This window comes from Gossypium arboreum, chromosome 11, assembly GCF_025698485.1.
Source record: "Gossypium arboreum isolate Shixiya-1 chromosome 11, ASM2569848v2, whole genome shotgun sequence".
In the NCBI taxonomy this organism is placed as follows: Eukaryota; Viridiplantae; Streptophyta; class Magnoliopsida; order Malvales; family Malvaceae; genus Gossypium; species Gossypium arboreum.
Window position 1 is genome coordinate 23,092,004 of NC_069080.1, and position 15,161 is coordinate 23,107,164.

At 32.2% G+C, this 15,161-nt stretch overlaps 1 protein-coding gene across 1 annotated transcript; it reads right to left on the reverse strand.

The window, feature by feature from the left end:
- On the reverse strand, positions 1 to 4,052 carry LOC108452584 (L-Ala-D/L-amino acid epimerase-like). Its single transcript, XM_017750379.2, has 6 exons — positions 3,519 to 4,052; positions 2,574 to 2,684; positions 1,944 to 2,160; positions 1,309 to 1,642; positions 330 to 391; positions 1 to 77 (listed from the first exon to the last, which is right to left on the reverse strand). Exons 1-6 carry the CDS (start codon positions 4,017 to 4,019, stop codon positions 1 to 3), a joined length of 1,302 nt encoding a protein of 433 aa, XP_017605868.2. The 5' UTR covers positions 4,020 to 4,052.
- Between the last annotated feature and the right edge of the window lie 11,109 nt (positions 4,053 to 15,161).

The following is a 15,161-nucleotide window of genomic DNA, read 5'->3' on the forward strand; positions in this document are numbered from 1 at the left end:
TCACCATGAGAAAACATCCCATTTGAGAAAACCTCCTTGCCCTCTGCTATTAACAAACTTGTACTTTGAACCAGCAACTAACATAAGAAAAAATGAATATCTTAATATGGCTTTGAGAGTTATACTGTTTTGGTTTTTTATTTTGTATTGTATTTGAATTCAACACTTGTATCAGACACATGATTATGATTCTTAAAAATCCAAAACTCTTAAAATATTTTAATCATAACGGTATCAGATATAAGTCTATATTCGATGTTCAAGTAACATAAATTAAGCTCCAAATCACGTATAAATCCAAATATGGATTGGAATTAAAGTAATTGTACCTTCATAACCTCCCACAACGGGATCTTCTGATAATAAACTGGGTGCACTAATATTAACATATCTGCATTAAAAAAAAAAAAAAATCGAATCAGAACTTAAAACCTTTAATAATTTGTTTGAAATTTTTACAGATTTAGTTCAAAATGCTAGATATAAGCAATGAATAATATCTACATTGCTTCGATTTTTCACTTTTTTGTGCTCACCAACATATTGGACGTATTTTTTAACATAGTTGCGAGCCTATAATCTTTCAACAGCAAAGATTCTTTTGAGCCGGAAAAAATCGGAATTGGACCGAGAACTGGAATAGAAAAAACCGGTAAAAACTGGTCGGACCGCTTTTTTTGGAAATTTTGGGCTCTTTACGTCCAAAGCCTGATTCTTTTCAACTATCAGTCCAAAGCAGAAAAAATAAAAACTAAAACCTGAAGTGGTCAACCTACCCGTGACCCTCAACCCCTCCCCCGTCCCACACGCATCAGCTTCTTCACCCCCAGCACAGCAGAGAGAGTAGAAAGGTTTAAACTTTAAAGAGTAGAGAGAGTTATGAAGAAGAAAGGTTTAAGAAAATCAAAAAAATATGAAGAACTGAAAAACATAATGAAAATGAAACGTTGAGAGAGTGAAGAAGCCACCAATCTCAGCTGATAAGAAAAGAAAGAAAGAGTTCCTCTCTTCATGAATATCAAAAAAATAAAATATTAAAATAAGGAAAAAGAAACTAAATGGCAATACCCTTTTTTACTTTGGCATTTGGGAGATTGAACCACGTTTTTATTATTATTTCTCTTTTAAGTTTTAATTTTTTTTTCATTTCTCTATTCTTTATTTTTCAATTTTCAAGTATATGGATATGGATATGGATATAGATATTTGTATTCGAAAATCAAACTTAAAAGCTCGAGCCACACAGGATAACATCAAATGCTAGTTACAGTTCACAGAAGAAAGGGAGGAAGGAAGAGGCAAACTTACCTGAAGCAACCAAGGCCAGCTGCTAAATGACCAGCAACACCAGTGGCAAGTCTAGTTTCAGCAACACTATCAATCATAAGTTCCAATCCAGATTTTTTAACCATTTCTACAATTTCAAGGATACCAAGAACCCCAAATTTGGATAATTTAATGTTGATAACATCCACAAGATTTTCCTCCATAAGTTTTTGGATGTCCATCAAATCCCTGCAACTTTCATCTGCTGCAACTGATACTCCATACTTATGCCTCGCAACGTTACTCACATCACCAAGGCCTCTCCAGTCATCTCTATGAACTGGTTGTTCAAAAACTGTAGGAATCACCCCTTTTTCTGCAATAAGACCAACATAATTGTGATCGGTAGAGCAGGTTTATATACGGTATTACTATGAATACCATGCATGCTTGCCCAAACCTGACTTAAAATAAGAGCTTCAAATATCATTCAAACTTATCTATATTTAACTGAAACTGAAAAACAATTTTGGTCAAACTCAAGCACGGCTCATAGTTTAAATGTCTAATTTTTTTCTCTCACTCATTTTCAAGCATAATAATTTTGTTCAAATCACCTCAAATACTGGTGGGACTTCAGTTTTGGACGATGACTTGTGTTATTGAAAATTGCTTACCGTTTAGTTTGTGAAGAACTTCAATGGCTTCCTTTGAAGTGTAACCCTCATTTGCATCTAAGATAAATAAGCAATGAGGGTGAGCAGCTCTTACTGCTTGAAGAACTTCAATATCTGCATTTACATTCCTTCCCAGTTTAATCTCCAATGTCTTGAATCCTAGTTTGCAATATTTAGCAGCCAGATCGAATGCTTTAGCCAGGGAAGTAGTTGGGATCTGTATACATGGAAATTATAAGTCTCCATCTCAACCATGACACTGCTATCTAAGTCGGTCTTTGTAATGTGATATGCTATGTTGCTTTTATTTGTATTCCATACTCCTATTCCGACACATATTTGCATATTAAACCTTCCAATATTAAACCTTCCAATCATAAAAGGATGAGAGAAAACCCAACATAACCTTATTAAATAAACATTATTCAACACTTAGTATCCAAATTTGTGTAACACGTACTATGTTAAACTAGGCTCTAGGTAATTGTCAAATACAAAATCTGTCTGTATACTCGATCTTTTCGAGATTTTTGTATATTTAAAAAACCATAACTATACTCAGTATCAAACTAGTATCGAACACAACTACATATAAAAGTAAAATGACCGATTATATATACATTACTTAACTGTAGCAGCAGTGGACAAGGAATCGGACACTCCCCCAAATAATCTCCAGAGGGGCACATCAATGCTATTAGCAACTGCGTCAACCAATGCCATTTCTAACCCAGCCCTAACCTTCATACACAGATAAAAAGATCATAAGAAGGATCCGATGCAAAGGGGACCAAACAAATTACTTAGTTTTCTTCTTTTTTTTTTTTCCTACGTAAGCAGGTTTTTTTATCAGGGGTATAGGGGAAGAGGATGACGATTTGAAGGTTCGAACCCTCGACTTAGTATCACTAGAACTTTATTTCAATGGAAGTTGTTTCCCATGGCACCACAAGCTTATTTGATAAGTAAATAGTTATATTATTAGAACTTGAGTGTGTATAATTAAAATTTTTAAATTTTTTTTTATGTATTTGGAGAATTTATGCAAGTCATCCTCTTGGGACATGAATATCATAAGATCCTTCTAAAAAATTAGTCCGAGCAATATAGGAATACCATTGATGGTGAGTGTCTGTTTTGGGGTGTCTCAAATTTTCTAAGGGAAGGTATTTTCCTTACAGAGATTTTTGTCTTCCGTACCCCAAAAATAGCTCAAAAAGATTTATTTGGAATGTCTATATTAGTAACATGACTTGCAAGCTCGGGAAAAAACTCTCAGTATTGGGCGATTATTATGCATATTGTACTTATGGGGTCCATACCACCACCCAAGGTGTAGATCTTACTCATGATACCGACACTTCTTTTATGAGCGTGCAAATCATATTTTCACCGATCGAAACACTCTCTGAACCGTAAACCTCTTTAGACTTTTCTCTATAAATGGAAGACAAAATCCCAACGAAAACAATTCCTTCAATTGAAGGTCTAAGACACTCCAAAGCAGCCCCTCGCCCTCAACAAACACAATACAATGTTAATGTTAGTACATAATGAGAACATGATTGTACTTACAGAAGCAAATTCGCTACCAGGAAACATCTCTGAGATCTGATGTAAAACCAAATTCAGAGTCACTGGAGGTCCCTGGCTAAGAAATTCACAGGCTTTTCTCACTTCCTCAAGAGCAGTGGCTTGGTTCCAGTTAACCCATGGAACCACTGATACCTCACCCCACCCAACACACCCATTGCTGAGTTCAACTCGTACAGCCACATTCTCAACCTTTTCAAGCCTGGAACACCCAACGGTCACCGGTTCTTGAAGCCCAACATTCAATGGTCTCCCTTCAGCACAATGAACATCAACCCAGAAAATCTCAGTCAAGTTCTTCAATCCCAAACTTGTTCTTGGCCTTTCAGTGCTCCCACTGACTGCTGATTGAGTCACCAGCTCACTGCTGCTAGTGCTGGAGCTGACAATGAAACGAGTCTGCAAGTTTCTTCGATGGTTAACCACAGAAGACCGAGAGAAAAGCAAAGAGTTTGTTGGGCAACAGAAACCAAGTGAAGCCATTGGATTGGAAAGATGGTTGAACTTAGCTTTCTTGTTGATATTTAGCAAGCACTCATGTCATTCTTTATTTATCCATTTTTGTTGGGTTTGTTTTCCAGTTAACATACAAAAAACAAACCTAAGCTGCACCCTAACAAGGTCTTTTTTATTTGTCATGTCATTGATGGTGTACCGTACTAAGAGCATATTTTAGTAATTGGTGACCTTTGGAAGAGTGAAAGAGTCACATGAAAGAAAAAAAAAAAAACATATGCGTCCTTTGAGTGTTGGCGCCACTTTTTCAAGCTCCGGTCTGTAAATTTTGGCCCCTCTGATATGAATGGAAACATGGAGTGATAAAAAGGTTTAATACCCTTAAATAAATTTTAATTTCGAATTTTATGAAAAAGAATAGATGGAAAGCGTTTTCTTTTTCATTTATAATTTGTTAGGGCTGGATGTAGTTATTGAATACTGTCTTACTAAAAAAAAACTGCTCATCAGCCTAATGCATATAGTAAGCTAAAACATGGCAAGGCCACCGTAGTGAGCACCTCGACGGCAACGCCGGGACATAATGATTGGTTATAGGGTGAAATAGATACAACCTCCGTCCCCACTCCATATCAACTTTAAGGAAAGAAACAAAATCTGTTTTGGTTGACACATTTAATCAATTATTAGGGTCAGTAAAATAATTTGAAACAAAAATCATGGGCATTAACTTCTTTGTTAAGTTATGAATATGGTTTTATTGGGATGTTTTATTTGGAAATTGAGGCTCCGTTTGTTTAAAAGTAAAATATTTTTTGAAAAATGATTTTTAGAAAATAATTTATTTTTTTAGTGTTTAAATGAATCTGTCTAAAATATTTTCTGTTGTTTGGCAGATTTCTTGAAAATATTTTCGAAAAATCTGTTTTTACATATATTAATAAATATATATTAATAAATTTATATTTTAAATTATTTTTACATATATTGCAATAATTTATTTACAAATAAATAAATTAAAGTAAATATATAATAATACTCCATTATTAAGCTAGAATATTAATCGTCATAAATTAAAAATAACCAAAGTCAAATAAATTATTTGTAATTGTGTTATAAAAAATAAAAAAACAAGAATTGAATAATTATAAATTAGCTTCCAAACTACAATTAATACTAGAAATTAATAATATTATCCAAATACATAATTAGTAGTACACCACATAATAACAACAACATTGTCCAAGTACATAACTAATATTACACCACATTAAAAGTATCAATATCTTCAACTTTGAGAAAATTTTTGAACCCAAATTTTTCTATGCTTCTTACTTTTAACTAAAAAAGCTTTGGCATCGGATTCATGACTCACTAGATAATCAAATACAGAACACAGAAAGTCATAATCAAATCCTTCTACCTCTATCGACATCACTTCTTCGTAAAGATGTGGTGTCTTATCCGCAGTAAATTATTCCAAAGCATAAGCAATTTTGCCAAGTTGTTCACCCACAAATTTAATTTGTTCATCAACGACACTTTCTTGAGTATTTTTTTCTTTTATGTTTGGATGTGCCAGATGAAGATACTTTTGTTCTTACCTCTTCAATCTCTTCATTTTCGTAGTCTATAGGCACTGAATCTTGGTTATCATCATCCAAATCTATGTCAGCAAATGTTCTGGCAAAACTCCCTATCGCCATATATTTGCCAACAACCAAAGCCATTTCATCATAATGATCAATGCTTTTATTCAAAAATGGTTCATACTTCTTGTGTGCCTGTTGGATATTATACACAATTAGAATAACAAGTGCCTGTTGGATATTATACACAATTAGAATAACAAGTAAAAAAAATAATTGAAATATACTTAACATATATATACATATATTACCATTACTGTTGCATCATATGTCGCTTTATCACATGTGATCATTTTCATGTTATCATCCCATCCAAAACCACTTTCACCTCGAATTGTGCATATAATTTGCCGCTGGTTTTTTACAGTCCTCAAATGATTTTCCACATGCTTCGCATCGCATTGGACTTGAAATCTTTCTGAATTAGCTTCGGCAACTCGATTAATAGAAACTGCTTTGAAAGAGTTGGAAGTCTTATTTCCTTTTTGGTCATCCTCTGCTAGAATTTCAAGAAAACAATGTTCCATTGGTTTTGTCCACCTAAATTGCTTGGAGGTCCCTTCTTTGTTGCCCTTACTCATTCTACATTAATAATTGCTATTGTCAATCATTTTAATATCCAACAAGCTTAAAACATAATAAATTCAATATGTAACAAATTCAAGACATAATAATTTCAAAATCCAACAAACTAAATTTTCAATATCATTATCCAACCAATATTAACAAAAAAAACAATTTTAATAGTAAAACATACATAACATAGAAACAAGAACCCTAAGCCCTAAAACTACCTAAGATCTCTAGCCATATAATCAGTCCACAGAGTTTGTGCAATTTTGTCTCTCTTAGCAGACCATTCTCTTGCTTCTTCTCTTTCTTCTCGCTCTGTAAGAGTTGGTATTATCAAATCAGACTCAGGCTTCTCGTATAATCCTTGATTAAGTAAATCACTAGGATCAACTCCCATTATATGATTATGAATGATACAATAAGCCAAAACTATATCTACTTGAGTTTGAAAATTCCAAAATGGTTCAGCATCTAATACACGAAACTATTTCTTCAAAATCCCAAAAACACGTTCAATAGTGATTCGCAATGATGAATGATGAAGATTAAAGAGTTCCTTTGCATTTTCAGGCCCCTGAGCACTAAACTCTTTTAAATGGTATCAGACACCACGATATGGGGTAATATATCCATTTCGAATGCCATATCCAGCATCAGTAAGATAATATTTACCTACAATTTGACAAAACATAATTATTACTAATAAATATGAGCTTACTACAACTATTTGGTATTTAATATTTTATAATTATTACCTTCCGGAACTCTTAATCCTCTTGGGAGTGAAAGTGCATCACTTAAAATACGAGAATCGTATGCACTACCTTCCCATCTAGCTAGAACATAGGAAAATTTCAAATCAAATGTAATGGCAGCCAATACATTTTGTGTCGTCCCCCCTTTACGGCTACGAAGTCTTCCTTGAATGCTAAGTGGAACGAATGCACGAATATGAGTTCCATCTAATGCTCCAATACAATCTTTAAAATAAGGATAAAACCTTGGATTGTTTCTGATTTCACTAGGAGTTGACTCATCAGGTAATCTAATAACTAGCTTATACAATTTCAAAATAGCTCTCAATACAACCCAAAAGTAACGGTGAATTGTCTTAATTGATCTATAATATCTAGATCCAATCACTCGAAATCTTACATTATGACCAATTATATGTAAAAATATAACTACTTGCTCCCTAATATTCACCTTTAGTTGACTGTAACAAATTATTCCTACTAAGAATATCACACAAATTAAAAAAAACAATCGATCTCATCCTTATCACATCAATACAGTGCTGGTCACCACTATATAAAATACTATTAATAATTTTCTCTTTTATAATCTCGATTCACACGAGGGTGAGAAGCAATTTCCTTCTTAATTTTTAATTTTTTAATCCAAAGAGCCCCAAAAGCTAAAACTGAAGCCACGACTCTGACAATTGCATTTTGATCCTGATTACGATCCATCTACACAAAATAATGCCACACAAATATTTGATTACTATAAAAAAGATGCAAACTTTTCATAAGATCACATATATGAATAAAGTTATCGTGACTAAACTGCATACATACATATATGAAAACAACTTGAAAATTTGCTCAAAATATAAAAATGTTTGAATAAAATTATAAATCAAAAAATGAGTTTGAACTTAAAAATAAAACTCATTTTAAAAATATTCGAGCTTTGGATAAAATTTTTTTGGTCTGAACCCAACTCAAATATTTTAACCTAAAATTTTAAACATATTTCTTTTCCCCTACCCGATCTCACATTGCCACTCCCAGCACCTAATTCCCCTTCCTAATCTGTTTTAAATTGAAAATCTAAAATTTTATGGACAAGAAATTTTATGGACAAAATTGGAATTTGAAAATAAAAAACTATTACAACCATGGCTGAATAGCCTATTTAGTAAGGGGGTCAATGAAAAGAGAGCCATTCCACATAGGCTGTAATAAGAGATTATAACAAACCAAACAAATGTTTCTAGTAGGCTAAAACATCCAACCAAATCTAATATAAGTCCTGCAACATATCGAGTAACATTAGAAGTAACACTGGCTTGTGTGCTATTTTTATTGACAATTTTTACTTTGTTATAATTTCTATATTGTAATTTTTAAGTGGGATTTATACTTATTTGGGATAAAAATTGAGTTGTACTATGAGTAAGTGACTTTATTTTAAGGAATAAATTTTACCAATATACGATGATAAAATTTAATAAGATTTAACTAATCATGGACTGCTTTAAAAGAATAGCCATTCTGTAAAGGAGTATACAATTAAGAACATCAAATCTACTAAAAGAGTATATTTTTTGTCTCATGCATTTGGAGTTTTAATTTACTCTTTCGGATAAGACCTTTTACATCCTTCAGTGGAGGTTCTATGAATGCAATAAGAGCCTGCAAGTATCCATATGAATGAGGTAAAACATAAAGATTGTAGTAGTAATCTAAAGGGTCCTAGATTGATTCCTAATACCACTTCAGTTAAGGGTTTTAAGTATAGTATAGACAATATTTTCTAATTAATATATAATAGAAGTATAAATAAAATACACTCTGATCAATAAAAACCCCTTAAACTCCTGAATGATGTATTTTAGTAGAGAGGAATAAAGCATTTTTTTGCAATTATTACATAAAAAATAATGAGTTTAATCACAGTAATTCCTCTCTCATGGTTGACTATGCAAGTGTCCTGCACTAATCTTCATTTTTTCTTTGTTTCTTTTCATGTAAAACTCTTATTTTCTTCTTGCCTAAATAATCCGCTCATGGCTGGCCACTTCTTACATCAAAGGAAGCTGAATATTGGAAAGGATGTGAGTTGTTTGAATGTCCAAATCTTCATGGGAAGCTTCCTTTTAATTGTACATAAATGTCTTGCGAAATCAAACAAATAAATTAGTCCAAACTTAAAGAAGAAGACCAACATGGACGAAACCTTAGATGTTTAGTACGATTTAGTAAGTTGTTTGATTTAATTATTTTTAAGAAATATTTTGAAGTTTTTTATTTTAATATTTTGAAGTTTTTCATTTTAATTCCCCTTCACAATAGCTATCAAAGCTGCAGAAAAACAAAGCAATCAGCAGGTACAAAATGACCCATCCTAAGAACAGAATCTAAAACACAGATAGATCACAACAAACAAAACCTCAAAACCCCAAATTACACCTATCTGTTAAACCAACCTCAAACCAGACAAAAACCTACACAAGACCATAAAAAAACCACAAAAACACCTACAATCACACAACATCACACCAAAAATAGCCACCATGCCTTAAACATGCCCTGCCTTTTCAGACCAGCATTCGCCAGCTCAAATACCATCTTATTCAATTTTACTACTATTAGTTTAGTTATCATCCTTAAAATTGTATTGATTCTTAAGGTCTTAAATTCGATGCTTGTGGATTCTGATTGTTTAAGATGTGTGAGTTTATATTGAATGAGTTTGGATTGATTAAATTGTTTTTCTTGATACTTGTTTTGTACTCTTTACTAGCTTAGACTATATGAGTCCCCTCATTCGAGGCATACTCTTTTTGGTTATCATTATATTGTATGATTGATGTACTTTTGAGCACTGCATACAATTTCCATTTGTTTCTACACTATGTGCCTGTTGAATTTATAGTTCTGACTTCTGAGTACGCTGTTATTGTTATGCTTGGTTTATTCGAACTGCCATACCTAGAGAGTTAACACTCTCACAGTCTAGCTCTAATATTGTGCTTCAAGGCAATGTCTTGAGCATAAGTTTCTTTGTTTATAATTATGTTATATTATAGACATCTAAAGCATGGTATCCATTATGGATCATTTGACGAACATGAAGAACAGAGGTCTTTGATTTTCTTTTTGTGTGGCTCACTAATCGATTACAAGTTAATAACTTGGATTAGGTGTTTTCAAATGGATCACATATCGATGAAATAGGAAACTTTCATATTCCTCTCTTATAGTACTTTATGTTTTATAAACATGCTGTCTAATAGGAATTCATGCACTAGAACAGACTATAGAACGAGGTCAATGAACTGTAGAATACCATCAAGGTGTAACCATCTAGGTACCAAAAACTAGAGCTTGTAACATCCAAAATGTTAACAGATTGTAATAAGTAATTAAAAGTCATCATGATTTTTTTTCGCTAAATCAAAGAACAACAGCGATCAAAGCTGCAGCAATGCAAAACAAACAACATGAACAAACAGTCCTAACCTAAGATAGATTGTAGATTCATTTTCAATATAATGGTTTCAATTTCAACTCTAATGACTCAGTTTCTGGTTGCATTAACCATAGATGCAGTTACAACTTCCATCCAACCAAATTACTTTGACTTATCTATGATCAACACAATAGAAAGCAACAAAAATTGAACAAAACAACAAGCACAGGAACAAAATTCAAATAAAACCCAAAATTCAGCACAAAGAATAAAATGGTGTTCAACAGTATCTAGGGAATTGCCAAAATAACCTATTAAAAAGTGGATGATATTCAACAGTATCTATGGAATTGCCAAAATTACCTGTTAAAAAGTGGACAAGTAAAGAACAAGAAGAAAAAAAAGATGAAGAACAGAAGAGAAAATTTGTTTCAAAACAGTAGCCCTAAGTACAGAAGCTATGCTACAGGCACTAAGGAAAAACGAAAATAAAAGATGAAGAACAGAAAAAGTAGAAGAAGGAAAGTTACTTGGATGGAGAAGAAGGAAGATGAAGAACGACTAGGAAAAATTGGTGAGAGTTGGAAATTGTCACAGAGCGAAACGAAACAGCAGCCCTAAGAAGAGAAGATATGCGAAAAGCTAAGGAAAAAAAGGAAAAGACGAAGAACAGAAGAAGTAGAAGGATGAAAGTACCTGGATGAAGAAGAAGGAAGATGAAGAACGTGGCAAGGGAAAGATTGGTGAGAGTTGGAAAATGTCTTACAGAAAAAAATCTGTAAGACATTTTCCCTAAAAGCATAACATTTTACCCGTGTTTTTGAAAATATTTTACATAGGGAAAATGTTTTTCGTCAAACAAACATTGTAAAACCAGGAAAATAATTTCTGGAAAATATTTTCTTGGCAATCAAACACACCCTGAATTCAAGTAGTATTTGTGGTGAGGTAATAATTACAATAATTAATTTTACTTTTATTGGAGGTAAACGCACTACTCATCTAAAGACATAATCTTTTAGATAAAACCAAGTTTGACTTAAGATAGTTATTATAAAACCTTTTTTTTTCCAATTTCCTTATTATTATTTTGATATATTTTGAGTTTTTATTTTTATTTTTTTATAGATAAAAGAAGACAATACACGGCCTTAAATCAATTTATTCATACATGGGAATCACTTAATATCTCTTCTAAAAGTAGTCTCCTAACGTAAGGTCTAGGAACATCAATATAAATTAAGTTAACATCATTAGAAAGACATGATTTAGCTAGCCAATCAGCAACCATATTTTGTTCCCTATTCACAAGTTAGAACTTAACTGTTGGAACCTGACGAGTCACTTCCTTGATTTTCCTAACAAAAGTCATTGAAGGTGTACTTCTAGAGCATTCTTTAATCATATCCATAGCCGTCATGCAATAAGGTTCGAATGTATACTTTGATATCATATGTTTTAATATTATTTGGGGTAAATTATACAAATAGTCACCCAACTATGCCTACGTTCCTGTTTTGGTAATCTAACATTAAAATTTTACAATTTAGGTATTAACGTTTGAATTCATTCTTGTTTTAGTCACCCGCCGCTAAATTGATAACAAAAAGCCTTTTCTAACTGGTATAATAACACATTTACTCCTCAATACTTGCATTTTTTTATCAGTTTGATCCTAATTCTAAATAATTTAATAAATTTAACCCTTCACATTTACAAATTCTATCAATTTGATCCTCAAACTTCCTAACCAAAACTTTCAACTTTTAAAACAAAGACCTTCCATGTCTATTAATTGTTTTACTTTTTCGCAAATAATTAAAACAAATAGAACACATAATAATCTCTTAATCAATTTATAAAATTAAAAAAATCATTACCAATGTAACAAAAGAAAATTCAATTATTTTTTCACATTTTTATCTTATGAAAAATTAAATGTTCATAATTTTTCTTATATAATTATTGATTGAACAATTGAATTTTTCAAAACCATATTTTTTAACTCTGGATTTAATTTTCAATTTCAATGATCAACTTCTAGGACGATTTCTATGTATCTTAAAGGAAATATCGTACTTATCAAGAAAACAACACTAATAAGATGGCCACTAGTAAATGAAGCTAAATAGTCCAAAATTAAGCAATTTTCACTGATTTTTTTTTTAACATTTTACTTCCTAACATAGGGTAAAATATGCAAACCAAGATAAAAAATACAAAATTAAAAAAAAAAGACATTAGTCCACTTTTATGGGCGGTTTTATCACAAGCTTCAAACTTTATACTATTTTCACATCATAAACAAATTAAACAAAAAAGGTCAATATTATCAAGCTTTTAAATTTTGATTTATGGGTTCTACAAACAAACACATGATTAAAGTAAATTACCAACTATATTTATTAGCCACATGAAATAATAAATTACTTTTTTACTAAAAACAATATATCAAAATCACATGCTTAAAAGTCAAATTCAAGCATACAAAATAAATATCATGAAATTTCTACATTGAAAAAAAAAAAGATGATGAAGAAATAAACCTGTAAGTGATTGTAGCTTGGTTTCCCAATAATTAGGTATCTATATGCCAAAATCCCTCCAAAAAAGGGAAATTCAAGGATATGTAAATGAAAATATATAATATTTTTAGCGAAGAGAAAAAAAGAATACACCTTGACATAGTACATTAATTGATAAAGATGTCATTTAATTGCAAAAAAAAAGTTATGTACTGAATTAGATTATTTCAACCATAAACAAAACAATTAATAGATGTGGAATGCCTCTGTTATAAAAGCTGAAAACTTTGGTTAGAAAGTTTGAGGATCAAACTGATAGAATTTCTAAATGTGAATGGTTAAATTTATTGAGTTATTTAGAATTAGGATCAAATTGATATAATATGTAAGTATCGAGGAATAAATGTGTTATTATACCAATTAGAATAAGGCTTTCTATTATCAATTTAACTGTGGGTGATCAAAATAAGAACAAATTTAAATGTTAATGTCTAAATTGAAATTTTTTAAAGTTGGGTGACCAAAACAAAAATATGGGCACTCGACCATTTGTATAGTTTACCCTATTATTTTTTATATGTTAATGGGAAATTTTTTAGTATATTTTTTCTTGAGTAGTAATTTGACACTCTACACTAATTAGTGTTATGCATGTTATGAGGCATTATTATGAAGTACATATAGAGTATCTTAACACATATGGGTGTCGAGTTAAGGGTTAAGAGGTTTGATCGGGATATTTATTTGGATGTTGACCTAATCAAACGAATTAAATACAGTGGAGGTTGACTCCTACAGTTGTCAATTTCCACCCTATAAAAACTCATACATTTTTCCTTTCTTAGCACCCAAAATCTTCCCAAAACTCTCTAAAACTCTCAAGCTCTTAAGCACTCCTACTCTTCAAAAAACTCTTGTTCTTTTTTACTTATTTTTCAAAGAAGGATGATGGAACACGTTGCCAAATACACCATCAATATGGTGAAATCTCTAACTCAATTCTTTCTAGTTTTTAATTTTTGAGAAAATATTATTATGATTTGTGAAATTTAATATTATTATTTTGTGATTTTTTAACAAGCGATTGATCGAGTTCTTTGGATCCAACACAATTTATTCATGAATCTCAATCGTCATATCAAAGAACACTTGAAGGATGTCAGTTTATGTGTGAAATATAAGATGACAAAGTTAAAAATCACTTCAAATTTTGTTGTCGCCTTGGTAAAAAGATAAAAGTTAGAAACATTTGCATTCCATTTTCCATGCAGGGAAATGACCATTGTGCTCAAATATGTTGCTTTAATAATCAACCTTCCAATCAATTAGAAGATAGTAATCATAATTAGTGGCATTAATCCAAAGTATGAGTGTGGTTGGTTGTTGGGTGTCATGCTGCTGAGAGAGAACCATATAAAGATTTTCATGGTTATCGGGTGAAGTGCTTATGGTTGGAAAATCTTGTTAACCTAGCCCTTCCACTACATGCAATTATAGAGGAGATTGATTGCTTAGCTGGAGCTTGGATGCTCTAGATGTTCAAAGGAATGTTGTTTCCAGACAAATCTGGCAACAAGGTCCATGTCATGTATCTTTCTCTATTCAAGGATTTTTGTCATGCTGGCTTATTGGTATAGGGAACTTTACAAAGCAGTCTGTGTGTAACACCCCAAACCCATATCTGTCACCGGAGTAGGGTTGTGGAGCATCACTTAGTAACCGTAATCTAAATCATTCATTTTCAAATATTTCAAAAATCTTAATGTAATTCATCATTAACATGCATAATGTCCCTCATTTAAGCCTTTGAGGTCTAAAAATCACTTTAAAAGTGTTTCAAGACTAAATCGGGAAGATTTGAAAATTTTAGAAAAAAATTAGAAAAATTTTAACTGCAAGGGTCACACGGCCGTGTGGCCAGGCTGTTTGACTGACATGGCCAAGTCACATGCCTGTATGTTTGTCCGTGTGGGCATTCGAAGTAGGGACACACAACCGTGTCCCAGCCCGTATCTGTGCCCATGTAACTCACTGACTTGGGTCACACGGCCAAGCCACACGCCCATGTGCCAGGCCGTGTACCCTTTGAAATGGTCTCACACACCTGTGTGCTAACCGTGTGTCTCACACAGCCAAGTCACAGGCCCGTGTGTCTGGCCATGTGGATCTAAAGTGTGCCAAAATCGCTCAATTTATCCTAACATAAAGCTACTTAAGACACC